The following is a 20,850-nucleotide window of genomic DNA, read 5'->3' as shown; positions in this document are numbered from 1 at the left end:
GCCAGCTGAGTCCACACCATGTGCCCTGTGCAAGCTCATGTGGCTGCCTGTGATGGGGGGGGTCCCCAGCAGGGCCGTAGGCCCTGGGCTCCCTGCAGCTGCCCGTCCTGACCCTCCATCTCACAGACCTTCACTCCCCTCTCCCTTCCGTGTCCACCCTCCCCGGAAGCTGTCAGACCTTCTCATAAGCAGCCAGACCTCCAAGCTCTTGTCTCTCCCTGTCCTGCACTCAGGACCTCCCCGGCTGCAGTGCGTATGCACATTACCTGGGGGCTGGTAACACTGCAGATGCCGAGTCAGTAAGTCAGGGTAAGGCCAAGATTTTGCCTATCAAGTAACCTCTCAGGGACGCCAAAGCAGCTGGTCCCTGGACCGCACTTTGAGTAGCGAAGCTGTCTCGTATTTTATAGTTTACAGCTCACTTCCCCAGACACCTTTCATTCCACCCTCACAGAGATTCTTGAAGGAAGGTGAAAATGGGATCATAATCCCTGTTTTACAGATGAGGAAACTGAGGCTCAGAGAGATTAAGAGTGTTGCCCAAGGTCATATTGCTAGTAAATTGGGGATCTGGGTTTGAACCTAAGTGCGTCTGATTCCCCTGCATGGCCTCACAGAGGGGGTCAGGGAGATACTTTTGGTCGCTGTAACACATGTGGGAGAAGCAGTGGGTCTTTTCCAAGAATCCTACAGCCTGCGTGACTCTGCCCTATCCATCAGGGCCAAGAGAGGGGACAGCAGTGCAGGGTCCTGAGCCCTGGCCCACGACTGCGCTCTGCCCGTGAGCTGTGATGCCCTTTCTAGTCACCGCTCTCCTGGCCTCGCTTCCTGCGGTTAAGGGTGAGGGGGCTAGAGTCCGCCTGGTGGGTTGACCCCAGCTCTGCCACCACGAGCTGTGTGTGACGGTGGACAAGTTCCTTGACATTGTAGGCCGCTGTGATTCCGTTAGTCAAATAAGAGTCACAGGTCAACTGAGGTTGTTGGGAGGTGGGAATGAGGATGCTTTCAGAATGATGCGATGCTTTTAAAACAGCGTGTGGCGTGTGGTAAAGAGCCAGAGGAGGGCTTCTACGACCCTTGTCACTCCTGCTAACAGTTTCCCGATGACCCGAGGCAATGGCTGTGGACCGGAAGACAGGCCAGGGGACCTGAGCCGAGGACGGGGGGCGGGGGGGAGGGGCTGGAATGAAGGTGGCAGGCATGTCACTTCCTTAGGTCTGAAGCTCCGGGCAGGCAGCCCGGCTCCCAGCAGCTTCACAATTGCGCTGCGAGCAGCTGACGATGGAGAGGATGCCTCGGCCCAGGCCCAGGGCCTCGGCTGACCTCGGCAGCAGGCTCAGCCCACGGCTGGGACGAGCGTCTGTGTGCTGTTGTCTCTGGTCCTTCTTTCGCCTGATACCTCCATCCTGTCTTAAATGAGAGTTCCCCTGGGAGAATGGAGTCCAGCAGAGCTGGCTTTTCTCTGATCTCTGGCCAGGTTTTAGAATTTCTGCCCCAGTGTTTATTCCACTTATTTTTACTACCCATTTTGAAAAATGACAGAACACAGAGATTATTTTCTGAAAAGGAAAACCAAAATAAAACAAGTAACCCCTCTCAAAAATGTTCTTTAAAACCCTACTTTGGCCTTTTATCATATTTTTTTAAAAACGCAATTGTATTTCTTTTTAAGTGTTTGTTATTTTTTTCTCCTCCTCATCTCCTGGAAGTTTATACTTTGGGGGAAAATTGCAAGGGAAATTGTGAAGCTTCTTTGCTGCCAAGCTAAATCAAGGGCAGAACTGTTTTTTGCCTTTTTTTGTTTTGTTTTGCCTTTTATATTTTCAAGTAGAAAATGCACAGACCCAGCCATTCTGCGTTCTGTTGTAATGAAAAGAGAAGGGAGGTAAACTGGATCTGGCTTTAGACTCCCCCGCTCCCAACTTACTAGTTCTATCTTTGATCAGGAACAACTTCTCTATTTTACTTTCTGTAAAGTGGGAATAAAATGCCACAGCTGAGCAGGAAAGGACACAGTTTCTGAAAGTCTCCTGCACAGTCCGTGACACCCAATAGGTAGTGAGCATGTCCCTCCACATGCCTGAGCTTAAGTGACCTGGAAGATGGGACAGCTTGGTCCATCCTCCACAGCCATCCTCTGTCCATACCCACTTAAGGTCCGTGGCCTTGACTATGGAGGAGGAGACATGTGATTTTTCAGTAGCAAAGGAAGTTAGGGCCTGAAGGTTCCTTGGAGATTATCTAGCCCTCATGTTACAGGTGAAGCCTAGAAACAGGAAGCATCTTGTCACACTGCATCCAGGTGGACCAAGGACTGTAGGCCCGACCTCCCCCAACTCGGGAACATCTCCCAGACCTGCTCCATTGTCTAGGACTCCACCACCGTGTGGGTGAGCCCAGCACTGCACGTCCCATACATGTTTACTGAGTGCCCGTGGAAGGATACGCACTTCACAGGTGCTGTGGGTGCCGCTGTGATCGAAACAGACAGAATCCCTGATTGACAGAGGAATTGGTCCAGCAATAAAAGCACTTCAGAGGGTGATACGTGCTTTGATGAAAATGAAACAGGACACTGGGGTAAAGATGGACGTGGGCTACCTAGAAGAGCCAAATTCATGGAGAAGAAAGTGGAACAGTAGTTACTTAGGGCTGGGGGAGGGGGGAATGGGGAGTTAGTATTTGATGGGGACAGAGTTTTAGTTGCGAGGATGAAAAGTTCTGGAGGTGGATGGGGTGATGGTGCACAATATCATGAATGTTCTTAATGCCACTGAACTATACACTTAAAAACGGTTAAAGTGGTAAATTGTTTGTTATGTATATTTTATGACAATTTAAAAAGGAGAAGAAAAATGAACATGAGCTGCTTTGGGCGCTCAGGGAAGGAACTTCAGAGAAGGGAATGTCGGAACTAAGGATGAGGAGGAGCCCACCATGCCCAGATCTCAGGGCAGGTGGTCCTCTGTGCAGGCTGTGAGGAGGATGGCCAGTGAGCTGAGACGTGGCCCTACCATCCAGGGCGGCACTGTGCAGTAGAACTTTCCGCAGGGATGGAAATGCTCAATAAATCTCTGCTGTCCAGAATGACAGCCACTAGCCACATGTGGCCACTGAGCACTTGGAACGTGGCTCTTGCAGCATGAACTCTGATGAACTGAAATTGATCTTCGAGGAGTCACACATGGCTTGTGACTCCTGCTTGTGAGAGCGGGGACTGTGTCCGGGGAATCACAGCTGGTGGGGCAGCAGTAGCTGTCTCAAGTGGCTTAACTGTAGGGTGAAGGATGACAGAGCCTTAGTAGAGGCACAGACAGAATGTAAGAGAGATCAAGGGAGGGAGATGAATTCTAACCGTATAAAGCTGGGAGATGGGCCCTTTAAGTCAAGCTGGGCTTTGGCGAAGGGTGGGCGGGGGCTTGGGCCTGGCACAGTTAGAGGACAGTCAGGCAGAGGGGGGCTGTGTGAGCGAAGGCTTGGAAGGAGAAGATGCTCCCTTTTTGGAGACCTGTAATGTATCTGCTGAGTGTCAGATAAGGGCCAAGCTCATGGTTCAGCCTTTTAATGTCCAGTCTATCTTTTCATCTGCTCAGCATCTGTGAGGATTATATACCGTCATCGCCGGTTACAGAAGGGAAAGCTGAGGTCCTGAGGACCTAAGAACTCACTTGCCAGGGGTGCTGCGGGGATTCGCACTCGGGTCCGCCTGGTTCTGAAGCTTGCACTCTTGCTCCCACGCTGTAAGGTCTCCACCACCTTTAGGTGCATGTGTTGGTTAAGACCTGGTGATCTGCCAGGCCACTGGGAGGTCAGGGTGGCCGAGAGCACAGGCTCTGGTGTTCTTTCTGCCACCACCAGCTGTGTGAACCTAGGCCAGACTGTTCACTCGTTAAGGTTCTCTTTCCTCAAGTGCAAAATGGATATAATAATAGAACAGACATGTTGGCTAGAGTGAAATATATATATCTGAAAAAACCTCATATCTGCAAAAATATGCTCTAAAAATAACTGGGCTTTTATGGGAAAACGAGACTTAGGGACAGGCAAAACCCAAACCAGGCCACTTCTAGCCAGAGGACTGACAAAAACAATAGCAATCCTATTTAAAATGCTAGCAAAGCTTTAAAAAGAGACATATTGAATCCATCACAAAGAAATGCTACAGTAAATGTGAAGGGCAGGGTAGCTTGATGGGGGAGGGGAAGGCCTGAAGTTGTTGAGGCACAAAGATGCACAAGGAGAAGGGAAAATCGCAGTCCTCACTTTGAAGACAGAGCCGCTGGCCAGTCTGAGGCAAGGGGAAAGCCGTGGGCTGATGGGCATCATGTAGTCCTGTGTTTCTGCAGCTTGCTGCCTTCAGCTGCATGGGTATGTGCTGCATTCACCTGTAGTTTGATGACACAAGGCAGCGACAAGCTGGGAACACTGCAGATCAACCAATGCAACCTCAGCATTGCAGCGGCCGAGCTGCCTGTGCACCACGTGTTCAAACCACTTTGCGTTACAGAAACACACGTGACAGCAGAGCAGTCCGAACCGAACTCAAGGGCAGTGAACATTAAATGAGGTCGTCTAGGTGAAGCACGTGGCCTGATGTCTGTGTGTATAGTTAGAGCTCAATAAATATTTGCTGGGAATAATAAAAACCATAATAAATGCCAGTTCTCCACACCTCCCCTTCAGACCCTCAAAGGTGTGGTGGGTGTTTGTCCAGGTGTGCTGGTTTGGGGCCATGGCTTTGGTGGGCTCCATTGCTCTGCACACACGGGAGGCCCAGGATTGTCATGGCACAGAAGCATCTCGCTGGACCGCACCCTGTACCTGGTGTGGTCAGAGGGTCCACTGTCATGTGACCAGCACGCTCTGCTCAACTCTGCATTGTTTTGAGATCTTAAAAAAATGGTTTTTTCTACCTTTTCCCCAGGCCAAGAATTCACCACGACAGGTCAGAAAAGCTTTGAACAGACTGGTTTCCAGAGTGTGCTCTCCGGAATGTACAGCCCCATTGCCTTCTCAGCCTCAGGAGCCAGTCTGACCGAAGTCCATCTCTTCTGTCTCCTTGCCTGTGACCGTGATTCCTGTTGCGATGGCTTCATCCTCACGCAGGTCCAAGGAGGTAACATGACAGTGAGGGCTGGGGCTTCCCTCTTGCACGACCTGCAGTCTACAAAGTTTGGGGAAGGCATGGGATTGCAGAAGACAGGATACACAACACGGCGAATGCCTGGGGAAGCGGCCACACTCACTTAGAAAGTGATATTCACAAAATTAGGGACTATCATGACCCTTCCAACAGGTCACATACTGTGTTGGCCACTTTGCGTTTTAATACCACGTTTTTCCTTAGTGCTGCCTTCAGAGGAGGTATTTCGAGCTCCATTTTCACAAACCTGGAAACTGAGGCTCAGAGACTTTCAACCAGCTGCTCCTAATCACTCTGCTCATGACACAGTCACGGAGTGACGGAGCTGAGATTTGAGCCCAGGTGTATCTTCAACAGCGTCTCACTGCCCCCTCTGAAGCCTGGACCATCCACATTTGGTTAGAAAATGTTAGTTTATTCCCATCACCCGTGATCATTCATTCAGTGATTATTTATTGAGAGCCTACTGTATACTAGGTCCTGTGACCCATAAGGCTGGAATTTTCAGTTGTCTCTCAACAGTGGGAATAGACTTCTGTTTACAAAAATAAATCCGTGTCCTTGGCTACGTAGCCTTGTGGTTGTTGAGAAGGGGCTTAGGTCAGACGGACCTGGGTTCTAGTCATCACTCTGTCACTATCTCACTTTTCTTGAACGAATTGCTTAAACTAAGTTGTAGGTCCCTTATCCATGAAAGAGAGATAATGATAATTCCTATTTGACTATTCGTTATAAAGATAATGGGTGCAAAATGCTGGACTTGAGCTTGGCTCCTGGTATGCTATCAATTTAGTGACAGAGGGACTTACCTGTAACCAACTGCATGATTGGCAGCTTCAGCTTATGGAGAATTCTGAAGATTAAAAAAAATGTGAAGTAGTCTTATATATCTTTTTATGACCCTCACTTACAGTCAGCTATAAACCTTAAGTGATCACCATACCTGTGCAATCCAATGTTCCAGGTATTGGGAATCGATAAAAGGAGCTTAGAATGTGGTCGGGGAAGCGAAGGTACCATGAAGGACCATGACCTTCACTCCCTCATCTGTGCTGTCATCCAGGCGCATATGGAGCTCCGCTGTGCACCAGGCTCGATACACAAGGCGGCACAAGTGTCTGAGGCCGTAGGAGGCTTGAGTGCAGAGGAGGGAGATGTCAAGGGGGCTTGGTGTTCAGGGAGAGCTTTCTGGAAGAGGAGAGACTTGATCCAGGCTTTGCAGGATGGGTGGTGTTTAGATGGTAAGAGAGGAGAGAGAGTCTGGTCAGAGTGGGCATCCCTGGGAGCTGAGCTCAGTCGGGGAGACCGCGTATTCTGGAGAACATCATCCATGACACTGGACTTATCAGCCTACAGACCCAAGGCTGTGATCAACTCCAGCATCAGTACATCATTCCCTCCAGACTCAGAGGTAGATACTGTTGGCTGTCTAGCTTGGTCACCTGGTGGGACAGTTGTATGGTGAGCGATGGAAGATATCAGGTGTCAGATTTGGTGATAGGAAAGGGAGATTTGGGAAGGTCCATATGGGGTATATGCTAAGTATGAAGTGGCTTTAAGACGTTCACAAAATGTGGACTGAGCTTTTGGATACAAAGATTCAGAGCTCAGAGAGGGAGTCTGGGTGGGAGATGGAAATGTGTGAACAGCCAGCATTGAGGTGGTAGTAGAGGTGTGGGTATGGATGGATTTCCTAGGGGGGGGCTGCTGGGTGAGAAGATAGAGGAAGGTGGGACTGATCGCTGGGAATATCTACATAACTGATGAAGAATCTGCATGGAAGACAGAGAGGAGGAGACCCAGGAGAGCAGCAGGTCATAGAAACCAGACTGGAGAAGGTTGAAAGATGAAGGAAGTTGTCAACAGTTTTGAATGCCGCTGGGTGTTCAAACAAGGTGACTCCTGAAAAATGCTGAGGTCAGCTCACAGTGGTCAGCAGAGGCTACAGTGAGAATGTTTTGTTGGAGGTCAAAGGAGCCCAGGCAGGAATGTGGATTGAAGTAAGTTGAATCCTAAAATTCCTTCTAGGTTTAATGCTTTATGGTTATGTGATGCGCATTCATGTCAGTGTTTAGAGAAGCAAAAAAATAGACATTGTACACACACATATACACAGACACATGCACACAGGCACACCTCATTTTATTGTACTTCACTTTATCGTGCTTCGTAGATGCTGTGTTTTTTTACAAATTGAAGGTGTGTGGCAACCCTGCACCGAGCAAGTCTGTCTTGCCATTTTTCCAGCGGCATTTGCTCACTTTGTGTCTCTGTGTCACGTTTTGGTAATTCTCAAAATTTGTCAAACTCTTTCATTATTATTACATTTGTCATGGTGACCTGTGATCAGTGATCTTTGATGTTACTGTTGTAAAAAGATTACGACTCGCTGAAGGCTCAGATGATGGTTAGCATATTTTAGCAACGAGGCACTTTTAAAGTAAGATATGTACTTTGTTTTTTTAGACGTAATGCTATTGCACCCTTAGTAGACTACAGTATAGTGTGAACATAACTTTTATAGGTACTGGGAAACCAAAAATTCCACGTGACTCACTTTCTTGCAACATTTGCTTTATTGTGGTGTCCTGGAACCAGACCTGCGACTGCTCTGAGGTGTGTCTGTATATGTCGTCTTTATGTATGCCTATATGTAGAAACACTGCAGTTCAAATCCAGGGTGCTTTCTGCCTTCTTTAATCTTAATGTCTTTTCTGAGGATACCACAATTTCCCCAGATGTTCGATTACTCACCAGACCACAGGATTTTTCCAATTGGAAAGGTTGACTTCATCTTCCTTAGGATCATCTATGGAATAATTACTTTGTTCTGTGGAGCAGGAAGCCCACACAGCCCTTTTTTCCATGACGTTTCTGGCTAGCAGCTTGCCTGTCTTTCCCTCCCAGTGTAACCCGTGATCTGTGAATTATGTCGATCTGAGCAACCACCTCGCAATGCTGCAAGTTAAGCTTTTCTTGGAGACACACATCAAACATCAGGCAGATGTTTTTCCCACTCTAGTCTGATGGGCAGCCCTGGAATTTTAACTTGTGAAGCTTTGGCTGGATCTGCTGATGACCAGGAATGGAATCCCGCTACATGCTTTTACTGCAGTCTGGAAAGGCATTTAATTTCTGGTGGAGTCCCCCTCCTCCCCGTCCCCTCCTCCCCTGCAAGACTCCAGCCCCTCCAACCTCCAACCCTGAAATGGCTTTGTTTCCACTGATAATTATTAGTGAAAATTCATGAGGCTTCTGGACCTACATTTCATGAGCCTACTTGTAACACAACAAGGAGTTGAGGCCACTTGGAAATGGGGTTCAGTGGCACTTGTGTGGCCTGAGGCTCCCGGGAGCGTAATTGAAGCTGGCTCACGTGATCAGCAAAGCGATTTCAAATCTCCAGCTGGCGCCCACCTCTCAGACACCCGGGGTTCTCATCGACACTTGAGCATTAGTTAAAGAAGAAAGCTGCCTGCGTTTCTCTTCCCAGGTCTGAGAGCCGGAGGGAAAACGTGCCCCACCTCTTGTTTAAGTCCATGGTTCTTTCTTTGGCTTCGGAGGGGGCAGCCGCAGAGCTCAGGCTTCCTCTGGGCTCTCGGCAGGCGCTTACGCACCCCTGCTGCCCTGTGCTCGGCTCCGGCCCTGGGTCCGGCCAGGCCGGGCGAGGCACTCACTGCCCGCTGGTCCTTCCTCTAGTTCTGTGCAGTCACTCAAACAGCCCCATCTGTGAAGTGAAGCGGCCTCACCAGCTCAGGGCTTCTGGGGCCCGGCTGTGCGCTAGGATCACCTGTGGTGCTGTTCACAGGACTAATTCCCAAATGCCACCCTTGCAACCTGTCAAGTCGGAACCTCTGTAGTTGGTGCCCAGGAACAAGCCCTTTCAAAACTCTCTCTGTGATTTTGATATAATCGGTCTAAACACCCTGGTTTGAGAACCACCGAGTTAGTGGGTTTCTAAGGTAACTTTTTACCACAGAGATGCTGCTGATGATAATGATGACGATTAGTTTTAACTACTCAGGTTAAAAGTGGGACACGAGAGAACAAAGTGTCAAATTCATAAGCCAGACATCCGTGAGTCATCCACATTGGGGAAATTTTGGTGCAAGAAGTTTGAAACTTATCTGGATTTGGACATAAATTAGGATAAAGAAGGGAATAGGAGCTGCAGGGTGGTCTATTTCCTTTTTCTTTTCTTTTCTTTTTTTTCCTCAGGAGAATCTGAACAATTATACTACCTAACAGGGTTATGTATCCAAATAATACATAAAGTACTTAATTTCTAGATCTCAATAAATTTGGGCAATGGACTTATGTGAAGCTCAGTTTCCTCATCCGTGAGATGGAGATAATAATGCCAATAAGAATTAAGGAGATTAATATACTTAAAGCACTTATCATAGTGGCTGGTACATCACAGGCGTCCAAAACATTTGAGTTACTTATATTTACCCAACTAAAATCACTATCAAATTCAGTTAGCTTGGGGGTAGGATTTTCTGCTACTAAATACATTCATAACATTAGGGTAGCTTTTTTAAAATTCAGAGTTAGAAGATATATTCAAGACAAAATAGTCCAATGCCTTCCAGTTACCAAATCTAGTAATGGATTTCTCTCTATGCATTCCGGAGATGTGGGCACACAGCCTTGGTTTGGTTACATCCAGAGACAAGGAGCTCATTTCCTAACAGGGAGACTTGTGCCATGGGTGCACAGCGCTTGGCTTTTAATAGTTCCTTACTTTGAATCTAAATACTGCTTCCTGAGCTCCTTCAAGATTGATCTCCTGTGTGTGTGTGTGTGTGTGTACGAGAATGAGAGACAGAGAGAGAGAGCTGTTTATTTCCTTGAAGCCTCAAAAAGATGGAAAATGGAGACAGAGGATTCTGGCAGTAAGACCCCTGGTGGTATCAGAGGTGTCATTGCTGCTGTCCCCATGAAGAAGGGCTCTCATGGAGGAGGAGGTGGTGTCCCTCCTCTCAGGAATTTGCCAGTAAGACAACTGCAGGACGATAGGGGAAAGATAGCCCTAATTAAAACCAGGCTCCTGAGTTCCGGTGTCCACTCCCGAGGAGTAGTTCCCTGCCCACAGCCCACAAGCCTCTCAGGGCACAGACACGTGTCTCTAAAGGGGCTCTGCTTGGTCCCCACCACACTGACCTCTCTCCCCTCTCATGACTCTGCAGGTTCCATCATCTGTGGGTTGCTGAGCTCTCCCGATGTCCTGCTTTGCCATGTCAGAGACTGGAGGGACCCTTCGGAAGCCCAGGCTAAAGCTGCGTGTCCTGGGGTGACGTATGACCAGGACAGCCGGCAGGCGACGCTGCGTCTGGGAGGCCAGGAGTTCAAGAGTAAGCCTCTGCCTTTTGCCCGTGTGCGTTCCGTCACAATGAACTGTCCTCACCAGCAAGGTCTGCTCCTTTGCTGTGAGCCCTCTGCATACCCTGAGCTGTTTATCCTTCTGAAAAGAAGCTGCACCCAAAAGCTGCAGAAAAAACAACCAGAGCGTCTCAGCAGCGCTCCATGGGAAGCGTGACGGAGCTCTGGGGCCGCAGGTTGGCTGGGGGGAGGCTGGCTCAGCAGGGCAGCTGCACTGACCTTGGCTGGGCTCGTTCACATGTCTCGGGGGTTGCTTGGTGGTTGACCGCTCTTGTCTGGACTTGGCCAGGGTGGCCTGGCCCTACTTCACGTGCCTCTTCTTCTGGACGGGCACGTTCCCCTGTGGGCAGAATCGGGAAAGAACGAGGGAAACAAGCCAGGCGGTTGGAGGTTGAGGCTTGGACCTGCCCCTGCCACCACTGCCTGTCGCACTGGCCCGGCCTGGCCCGCCTGGGAGTCAGGAGTGGGGGACATACTCCGTCCTCCAGTGGCAGGAACTGCAAGGAGCGGGAAGAACTGGGGCCAGAAATGCCATCTGTCCCCCCAGGGCCACTTCCCTGGGTGTATCTCCCCCTCTGTCAGTTAAGGAATTCCAGGAGGCAACCACTGCACTGCCACCCTAGATACAGGGGCACAAGGAACTGTCGACCCCCCGACAGGGGCTCCACCGACAGAAATAACCTCTGAGCTTGCTGCTTGCCCTTTTTTCTTTTAGAAGCTCTTCCACCATGTTCCATAAGCGTATAAGCGCTGGATCTAGAGATCACCCCTGAGATCATCCGCCCCACTCCTCATTTTACAGGGAGGGGCCTTAGCACCCGAGGCCCCGGCGGCCAGTCAGCTCTCCCTCCGCCTCCCCCAGCCCCGGCCTGTGCTCCTCGCAGCAGAGCTCCCAGTCAGGAGTAGAGGCTGCTCTGTCCCGAGCCGGGGCCACCACGCCAGGGCACTCAGTGTGGTCAGGACCGGCAGGCTTAGCATCGCCAGATGATCGTGAGAAATGCAGATTCTCAGGCCTCTCCCCAGACCCCAGGGAGGCCCCAGGAATCTGTTCTGACGGGCTGTCTGGATAATGCCATGCCCGCTAAGTTTGAGAAGCATGGAGTAGGTGACCTGGAAGTTTCCTTCCGACCGGGAGAGTCTGAGTTTTCGACGTGAACGGGGCCCAGCTGCTCACTTACCTCTCGCGGCTGCAGTGTGAGGTTGGGGGCGGCGGGCTCCATCTTGCCTCCTCTCTGCTCTACTTACCTGCCAGCCTGGGAGCTCAGAACTTGACCCCACGGCTCCAGTCCACCCTCTGAGCTGAGAGGGCTGAAAGCACGAGCTGGTGTCAGCCAGACAGAGGAGAGGAGGGCACTGGGCAGAGGTCAGAGGAGCCGTGAGATGCCCTGGAAGGTGGTCCTCGAAGGGCTGGCAGGGACCATGTCCTTTCTCCCGGAGAAGTTTCCACGCCCTGCTTCTCAGTGTACTGCAGCCCTTGGGGTTCTAATGGCAGAGAGCTCAATGTCACCTCCTCCAAAAGCCCTCCCTGACTACCCCTGCAGGGCTTATCGCTTCCTCCTCTGCGGAGCTTAGTGCATGCTCCATGCATTGCTCTGTTAGACAGTGCAGTGGGCAGTGCATCTAAACTGAGCCTTTGCCTGGCTGCTTCTCTCCCTGGCCCAGCTGAGAGTTTGCCCCCTGGTGTTGAATCCCACCTTTGGACACCAGCTGTGTGACCTTGAGCAAGCCAGTAAATATCTTCAGGCCTAATTGCTAATGGGGTAATGACAGTTTCCCTCTCACTGGGCTGTGAAGATGAAAGGAGAGGGTAAACAATAACAATGGTGATAGAAATGTCTTCCATGGTGCTCAGTAGGAGCCAGGTCCTGCTCCAAGGTCTTGACCTGTTCTAACTCATGAATCCTCAATACAGTGCTTTAAGGGAGGTACTACTGGGACTCCCCTGGTGGTCCAGTGGTGAAGACTCCACGCTTCTACTGCAGGGGGCACGGGTTCCATCCCTGGTTGGGAAACTACAATCCCGCATGCCGTGTGGTGCAACCAAATAGGAAATAAAGTTTAATTAAAAAAAAAAAAAAAAAAGGGAGGCACTACTATCATTATCCCCATTTTACAGCTGAAGACACTGAGGCACACAGAAGTGGGGTTTTTCCAAGGTCTCAGAGCTTGCACGTAGAAGGGCTGGGACCTGAAACCAGGCATTCTGGCTCCAAAGTGACGTTCTTAACTGCTTCCCTATACTGGCACTTACAGATGATACACGTGTAGAACTTAGTATGGTATCTGACACATAGTATTAATATTAGATGATTTTATAATCATTTAAAAATCTGTCATTTTTTGTTATATTTAAGAACTGGACTTACTATATAATATATAATAAGAACTGTGTCTTATTAATTTCTGGATTCACACCATGGAGCATAAAACCTGGCATAGAGAATATACATAGTATCTGTGGAATGCCTATTTACCAAAGCCTGGAAAAAATATTGCAGAATTTGTGGAATTCCATGAGGTTTAGTTTCTTTTGGGGTAAGTAAAATCAAATAGCTTATTTCTATGATGGATAGTAAACACATGGTATCCATTACTCTGAGAGGTAGCCCAGTGTGGAAACGAGCATTTGAAGAAAGACATATGATCCATTCATGGGCAATAAATCCAGAGTGAAATGCTTAACACAGAGTGTGTGCTTGGTATGTGCCCAAGAAGTGAAGACTGTGCCCTTGTCTGGCCTCCCTGAGAAGGAGTGATTACCGAAGACTTTTGAAGTTCTTTATTTTTTTCGGTGCCCTCTGTGTATATATATTTTTGGGGGTGCTGGCAAAGCTTTAAGAAGGGAACCCTTTGATGGGGATTTCAGGCAGCCTGAGGCATATTCATGATGTTCCAAATTGAAGGTTGACTTGCACACAGACTGATCTGGAGGCCACCTCCAATTGGGAACAATAGGGCCAAATCCTTCCTTCCCACAATAAGATGTCAGCCTTAAGTACAGTTAACCCTTGAGAAAATAAACATAGGGATTTAAATTCTTACTAAAGTGTGAAGAGCTGATAAGTACCTTTTCCTAATGGCAGATATTGATGGAGGGATACTGATGGAGGGAAAGAGGAGTGAGGATTCCAGGTATCTGAACAACTGAAGGAGACACTGTGGAATGGATTGGAAGCACGTGGGAAGGGGATAGGGATGATAAAGAGGATTTCTATCCCTCCCACGGTTGGTTGAGGGCCAGCCTCTTCCTTCCATTTTGCAAATGGTTAGATGGCCTTTAAAACACAGACTCTGGAATCAGACCCCAGGATTCAAATCCCAGTGTGAATGCTTACTCGTTATATGACCTCTCTGTGTCTTGGTCTTTCCAGTTATAAAATGAGGATAATGGTGACTTCTGATGCCTGGGGAGGTTGGGAGGATTATAGGAGGAAAGCATGTGAAGCACTTGGAGTAGTGCTTGGAGCGAGGCGGGCACTCAGTAGATACTGGAGACCCTGGAGCAATGGTTGGCATTTAAAATACTGCAGCTGAATCCTGCTTCCCCACCCGTCCCCCAGTTCCGTGACCTTGTTCAAAGCACCTAACCACCCTGAGCCTCAGGGTCTTCATCTGTAAAATGGGGGCACACTTTTAAAATATATTACATAAGGCAGTGCTAACGTGCTCTACAGCATGTAGTTTAAGGTATCATTTTCTGAACCCCAAGTCCCTGGTCCCCCAGTTGCACATCCAGCAGAGGCGCTCTGTAGGATGTCGGGTCTGGACATCCGCTCTCACTGTTCAGCTCACCGATATGGCAAGGGTCTGCTTCAGCAGGTGGTTCATGGAGAATGAGTATTTTCTTATAAAATGTAAGTGAATTGATTGCCAGTTGTAGGAAATCACAACCCAACGGAACACACTAAATTCAAATAGTAAGCGCATCAGTATCCATGTCACATTTTACAAAGCATTTTCACATCCATCAACTCAACTGATCCTTTTGACAATCTGGTGAGGCAGAGGCAATCTGAGGCAGAAGTGTGAGGTTATATCACACTTTTGCTCATGGGAGTGAATTTCATAGCTGTGACGTGTTACACTTCAAGAAACTATCTTTGCATTAAGTGCCATGGCTGGGGCTTCAACTCAAGCTTTGGAGACCAGGGCTGTGAGGGGCATCTCTCACTGTCTGCTGCAGTGGCCCTGCATCTAATTTACTGGAAGCAGAAAAGTGCTTCAGAGGTATCCTTGTATCATACCAGCAAATTAAGGAGTCTGGTAATTGAGAATTTTGCTCCCTGGGCATCTCTCTGGGGCTGCTCTACTCCAGATATTGGGGAATGAATGTCATCTACCAGCATATTCTATTTCAAGATTTTAAAGGGCTGTGGGGAGAAGGGAACAAAAAGTGCAGGAAAGGCAGAGGGTCAATTGTGCACTGCAGAGATGAGCTGGGAGGGGCACGACAGCCATGGGGAGGGGAGTTGCTGAGCTAGCCCAGCTATCACTCGTCCTGAGAAGCAGCTGGGTGTGAGGTGCCAGGCCAGGTAGTAGACTACAGAGACGGGTAGAGTGGTTTCTGCTCTCAAGGAGCTCACAGGCTAGTTGGGGTGACAGATACGGACATTATTAAAGTATAGTGGGCCTCCTATTTGCTCATCTTATGGACTGATGAAGGATTGTGGGACACAGAACCCCCTTTAGCACTTCTCTCCTCTTTTGTTAAGCTAACCAACCCTTTCCTGCTCCATGGGAGTAGGGTAGACTTCTAATATTACCCAGAACAAACAAATACACCCCAAAACAAACAACCCGTCCAATCACCCGGAAGCAGTCTTATCAGCACGTTTTACTGGCTGTGAGGTTCCTCTTTCCTGTCACCGATTTCTGTTTAAACTGGTGCCAGGTTGACGTGTGTCTCAATAGAAGAGTCCACTCAGGGTCTGCATCTCCCAAAGTCCCAGTGGACGTGTCGGGTGTTTTCAGCTCTTTGGCGTTGGCTGGATCATCTTCTTATTTCTAAGAAAAAAGGCTTGGAAAGCTCTGGGGCCGCACATGCCTCATTTCTGACAACACCTTGTAGTGCAGATGAATTAAAAAATAGGCAGACTGAACGTCCCCTAGTGCCCATAGGGATTTAAAATTGGATAGGAAAAACAGGCCTTGGAAGAAATACTTCTGGGTTTTTTCTACATCCCAAAGGCTTCATGTTGTTGATTAATGGTGAGGCTCAGCCCGATGGCTGGCGTTCTCTTTGTGGGAGTCTGTTTTGTATCAATGATTGTCACTGTCTTGGGGTGCTGGGAGCTGAGTGGAGGAACTTCCACGCATCTATAATGTTCATGGTCACCAAGTGCATCTGGAGTAGATGTATGATGGACACCTACACACAGGATGGCTCTCTTAGTTCTTTACAGTAGCTGTCATTAGCACTAAGCAGAGCCTGAGGCAAGGATTCAGAAATGTAGTTTATGTAGGAAGGGCAAGGAATATAAGTAGAGACATGGTGGAAGTGATGATACAGAGAAGAGAAAATGGCCAGTAAAAGATGGACTCTGAAACCTAGGTTTTTCAGTTTAGGATCGTGCCCACTCCCACGTTGTAGATTCAAGCTACCCATACCACGTGCCCCTCACCCCCCCCGCCCCAGATGTAGCATGTGATCTCTGCAGAAGTGTCCTGAAGTCAATTAAGACCACACAACACCCATCAACCCTCGAGAGTCAGGCTCCATGCCAAAGCCCCACAGTTCTAAATGTGTGTGTGTGTTCCTGCAACCTTGATTACAGAGAGAGCAGATCACATAAGCCAGAGTCTGCAGGCCTGTTTGTGTAACATGGGTATTTTAACTCAGTTACTGTGGAAGGCATGGAACGATGTCTGGACAGTCTAAACCATTAGCCAGGAACAGGAGGGATAACGTTTCCTTCTGTTCTATGTATCTTTTCACCATCAACAATATTGAACTGGGGAAGTTTTGGGGAAAGGAGTGCAGGATCAGAAGTCTGCATTAAGAAAACTAATTTGGTGGCCAGCCTTCTTGTGCTTGGGCAGATAAGGCTCTGCATTTACTTGGTGGGCTCTGAAAATCATTGATTGCTTTGTTTTCCTTATTCATTTGTCTTTGCATTCGTTACGGTGCTGAACGCTGGTTCTATGGCAGGGATTTTACTAGGTGTGGGTGATACAAAGAGGAATAAGGCCCATGCTCAGCCCCTGGAAGCTCACAGTACGTTCAAGGAGCTGGAAAATTATGGTCAAGCATGAGATTGAAGATAGACATTCCCAACCTCACAAATACCATCCCCATTTGCCAATAGGGCAAGAGTCTCCGAGGACGTAAGTGACAAGGAAAATTAACACAGCTGTTGAGTCTTCTATGAGTTTGGTTCACTTTTTTTTTTTTTTTTTTTTTTTTTTTTTTATTTTTTTATTTTATTGAAGTATAATTGCCTTACAATAGTGTGTTAGCATCTGCTTTATAACAAAGTGAATCTGTTATACATATACAATATGTTCCCATTTCTCTTCCCTCTTGCATCTCCCTCCCTCCCACCCTCCCCATCCCACCCCTCTAGGTGGTCACAAATACAGTATGCTAACACATATATATGGAATCTAAGGGAAAAAAAAAAAAAAAAAAAAAAGAGTTTGGTTCACTTTAAACCAATCCATAGTTCCTTAAGTGATTCTCAGTGTCACAGGATCCTGACCCCTCCCCACAATAGTCCCTTTGGTGCTCTAAGAAAGACACCTGGGCTCTGGTTTTGGAGGATGGAGGGAACGAAAAGTGCCCACTGAACTGAGACGGTATCTTGACACTGTAAAATGAGGCAGGCAGCTCCAAATAATCAATGGGTCTATTTATTATAGGGTAACTTACTCACAGGGTGGGATGGGGATTGAGCATCAATGATCTGGAAGCATTAGTAGCTGCACTCTGCACCACTGAGGAGCCACTAGGACAATTGTATAATTAACCTAGAGTATGGGGGTACGTGCTTGGAAACAGGACGTGCATTCCTAAGTGAAGATTTATGAATGGGTAACTAGTCTCATGGGTGCTGGGAATACATCAGCCAAGGTCTTCATCATTGTTTGGAGGCTACCAGAGCACAGAGGCCACCTGGACCTAATGACCGTTAAACAATAGCTATTAAGTACAAAGCCCTTGACGACAGAGCAGTGATTTATGGCACGGTACAGCCCTAGGCAGGGTCAGTGGAAGGACAGCAAGGATTGTAGGGGCCCAAGATGGCATCAGTTATGCTAACATCCGTAGTTCTGGCCAGCTCTGGTTTTGTACCAGCAGCTGGAGGAAAGCTCCGAGAAGATTTTGGGATACGCCTTGTGTGGGAAACAGAGTTTCAGGCCCAGGAGGGGCCAGTGTCGGGGAGGTAAGGCAGTTATGATCATGGTGGGTCCCCAGTAGGAGCAAGCACGCTCAAGCTCATACAAATAAACATCTCCTTTGCAGGTCTGACACCCCTGAAAGGAAACCAGAGCACCTTTACCAGTTTCCAGCAGGTTTATCTCTGGAAAGGTAAGCTCTGTGGTGGGAGGGGGTGAACAGGACACTGATGGCAGGAGACGGTCTGGACCCACTTCTCACTCACAGGGCACTCTGCTCCCCAGAGAGACAATGTAGAGATTTAGTTTCCAAGTGAGTGCTCTGTGTGGACAGAAGGGCCCCAGCTCTCATCAGATAAGATACCAAAGTGTAAAACAAAAATGAAAACTATGGAAACCTAAGGAGGGATGAAGGAAGTAAGCGCTGGTTCCTGTGAGATCAAGTTCATTGACCACAAGCTGCCCTTGTTAGTAGGATGGGAGCTCTGAGGCCACCGCACACTACAGGAGGCGTTTCTCCAGGGGGCCTCGGCCGCAGGCCCCTCCTTCCCCAAGGCTCGGTGGGGGACAGGACCCCAAGTGGGTATGCCATGGGCTCCTGCTTAGAGCTGATGCTACCGTGGGCTCATGGGACAGGTTGGGCTCAGAGGAAATGCATATTTGGCATCTCTTTTCTGCTTTGTTTGTTCTCCTTTGAATTGAATGAACATTGACCTAGTGCCTGCTCAGAGCCAGGGACTATGAAAGGCATGTGGGGTGAGACTAACATGGTGAGAGAGACAAGTGAGACACAGCCTTGACCTGGAAAGGGCCGCAGCCTCAGGAGGGAGCAGACAGGCAGGGGATCGTTGCATGTCATGGTCCTAGGTGCCGGGTGAGAGGCATGAGGAAAGATCCCCGGCTACTGTACCACTCCCCTCCTCTTCCCATGACCCCTCCTGACTGATCTCCAGTCCGCTAAGAGATAGGACTGGTGACCTGATTCTATGCCTGTGAAATAGTGTGAGAGAGCACCAAGGGTGGGCTTAGAGTGACTGGGTATGAATTCTGGTTCCTTTACTTCCCACCCGTGTGAGCTTGAACACATGGGTGACAAGGCAGTAAAAACGATCCTGGCCTCATAGAGTTGTGTGAGCATTGGCTCAGTAATCCCTATAACGTACTTAGTACAGTATCTGGTGCATCATCCGTGCTAATTAATGTGAGTGATGGTGGTGATGACGGTGGATGAGGAGCAGGAGAAGGAAGAAGGAAGAAGAAGAAGAAAAGGAGAGGGGAGGAAAATAAAAGGAAGGTGCCCATCATCATTTTCATTTTAAGGTGATATAATGAGATTATACACTTCTTTTCTCCTTTAGTAATACCTATATGGTACATACAGGGGTTGATATTCTGTTCATTTTTCAGACAAAAAAAAAAAATAAAGAAGAGAGACTTGGAGAGGTTAAGTGAGATGCTCGCAGGAGCATCTCAGGAGGTGGTCCTGGGGTGGGCCCCAGACACTGGTTCCAAGTCCAGTGCTTTCTACTTACTAGAAATTTCTGTGTTGTACAATATAGCCTTGTAGCTTAATGACTATAAATGGAGTATACCCTTTAAAAATTGTGAATCACTATATTGTACACCTGTAACATATAATATTGTACATCAGTGATACTGCAATTTAAAAAAATTAAAATTCTGGTAAATGATTTGCTAGCTGGTGAAAAATGAAGGACTTGCTTCTCCCCAGGACATTTGCCCCACTAAACAGAAGCACCCAAAGACCTGCCTAAAACCCGGTTCCCATATCACGGAAGACCTGTTCCTGACTTGGGAATTTCATTAATTTTTTCAAATTCCAATTCATCTACTTTCCACCTGCATGTTCTGGGATAAGTTATTTCAAGTCTGTGAGTCTCAGTTTTCTCAAGAGTAAAATGGAAGTCTTACTCCGTCCCTTCACAGGGGGTCGTAAAGACCAATATTTATAAGCATATCCTGTTAACTCTAAAAGACTTTACCAATGCTAACAATTTCAATATCAAGGACAATAATAGTTCTCTTATGGAGAGGTTGGCTGACGTTCCACAAAAGGCCGAAGAATGCAGACCTGTGCTGCTGGATTTGTTCCAGATTGTACTGGGACACCTGGCTGTAGACCATGAGGATTTCCTACATTGTCATCACCATTTTGTTGACCAGAGGACTATCTCGCCTTTTCCTCCCCAGTATTAGAACAGCAATCCTTTTTTTTTTTTTTTCTCCTAGATTCTGACATGGGGTCTCGGTCTGAGTCTATGGGGTGCAGAAGAGCTGTGGAACCAAGGCCAGCATCTCCAACAGAAACAGGTACCCACCCAAAACTTCTTAATATACTTGGTGTCTGGCTGTGGAGACAGATGGTGATGCCAAGGGTCTGGTCGATGAGTGGACCCATGAACACCGCTCCATTCTGCAGCCATGGCCTCCCTCTAAGCTTCTAATCCACTATCCATTTCGTAAATACGGACCGCTCCTCAGAGGGGCAATTGGCACAAAAAAGTAAGGTGAAATGACTGCAAAGTCACCACTGCTGCTGAGAAAGAAAACAACCATAATAACGAATCCAGCAAAAAACTATTAAAGAGCAAGGTTCATCTGAAGGTGATCAGTGCCTTTGATTATGTACACGCTGAAGAATGTAAGCAAAATGTACATGTTCTGGAATTGTTTAATGAATGAGATGTCTAAGAGGGTCTTTTGAGAGAGAGTCATTTTATGCAGTGGAAGATGTATATCCACACCTTCCTAGGGACAGAGTGTGTGTGGTGTCTGAGGCTTCTCCATTGCCTGAGGCTACAGTTGTTGTTCCTTAGGTGGAGCTGAAAGTCAGGGTGAGGGGCAGAGGGAGAGGGAAAGAGAGCCAGATAGAGAGAGAGAGAGGGGAGGGGAGGGGAGGAGGGGGTAGGGAGAGGGGAGGCAGGTCAGCCTGCAGCATGGTGGTGGGGGACAGCACACCTGATGGG

The 20,850-nt window shown here is 48.2% G+C and overlaps 1 protein-coding gene across 1 annotated transcript in view; it reads left to right on the top strand.

The window, feature by feature from the left end:
- TG (thyroglobulin) overlaps positions 1-20,850 on the top strand; it is a 244,560-nt gene that overhangs the window by 67,455 nt on the left and 156,255 nt on the right. Inside the window, exons 26-29 of the mRNA XM_057532421.1 lie at positions 4,925-5,116; positions 10,336-10,500; positions 17,991-18,056; positions 20,114-20,194. Of these exons, the coding sequence (XP_057388404.1) occupies positions 4,925-5,116; positions 10,336-10,500; positions 17,991-18,056; positions 20,114-20,194 (504 nt within the window). The remainder of the gene's footprint in view (positions 1-4,924; positions 5,117-10,335; positions 10,501-17,990; positions 18,057-20,113; positions 20,195-20,850) is intronic.

Source organism: Balaenoptera acutorostrata, chromosome 17, assembly GCF_949987535.1.
Source record: "Balaenoptera acutorostrata chromosome 17, mBalAcu1.1, whole genome shotgun sequence".
Taxonomy (NCBI): Eukaryota; Metazoa; Chordata; class Mammalia; order Artiodactyla; family Balaenopteridae; genus Balaenoptera; species Balaenoptera acutorostrata.
This window is presented reverse-complemented; position numbering and strand designations above follow the sequence as displayed.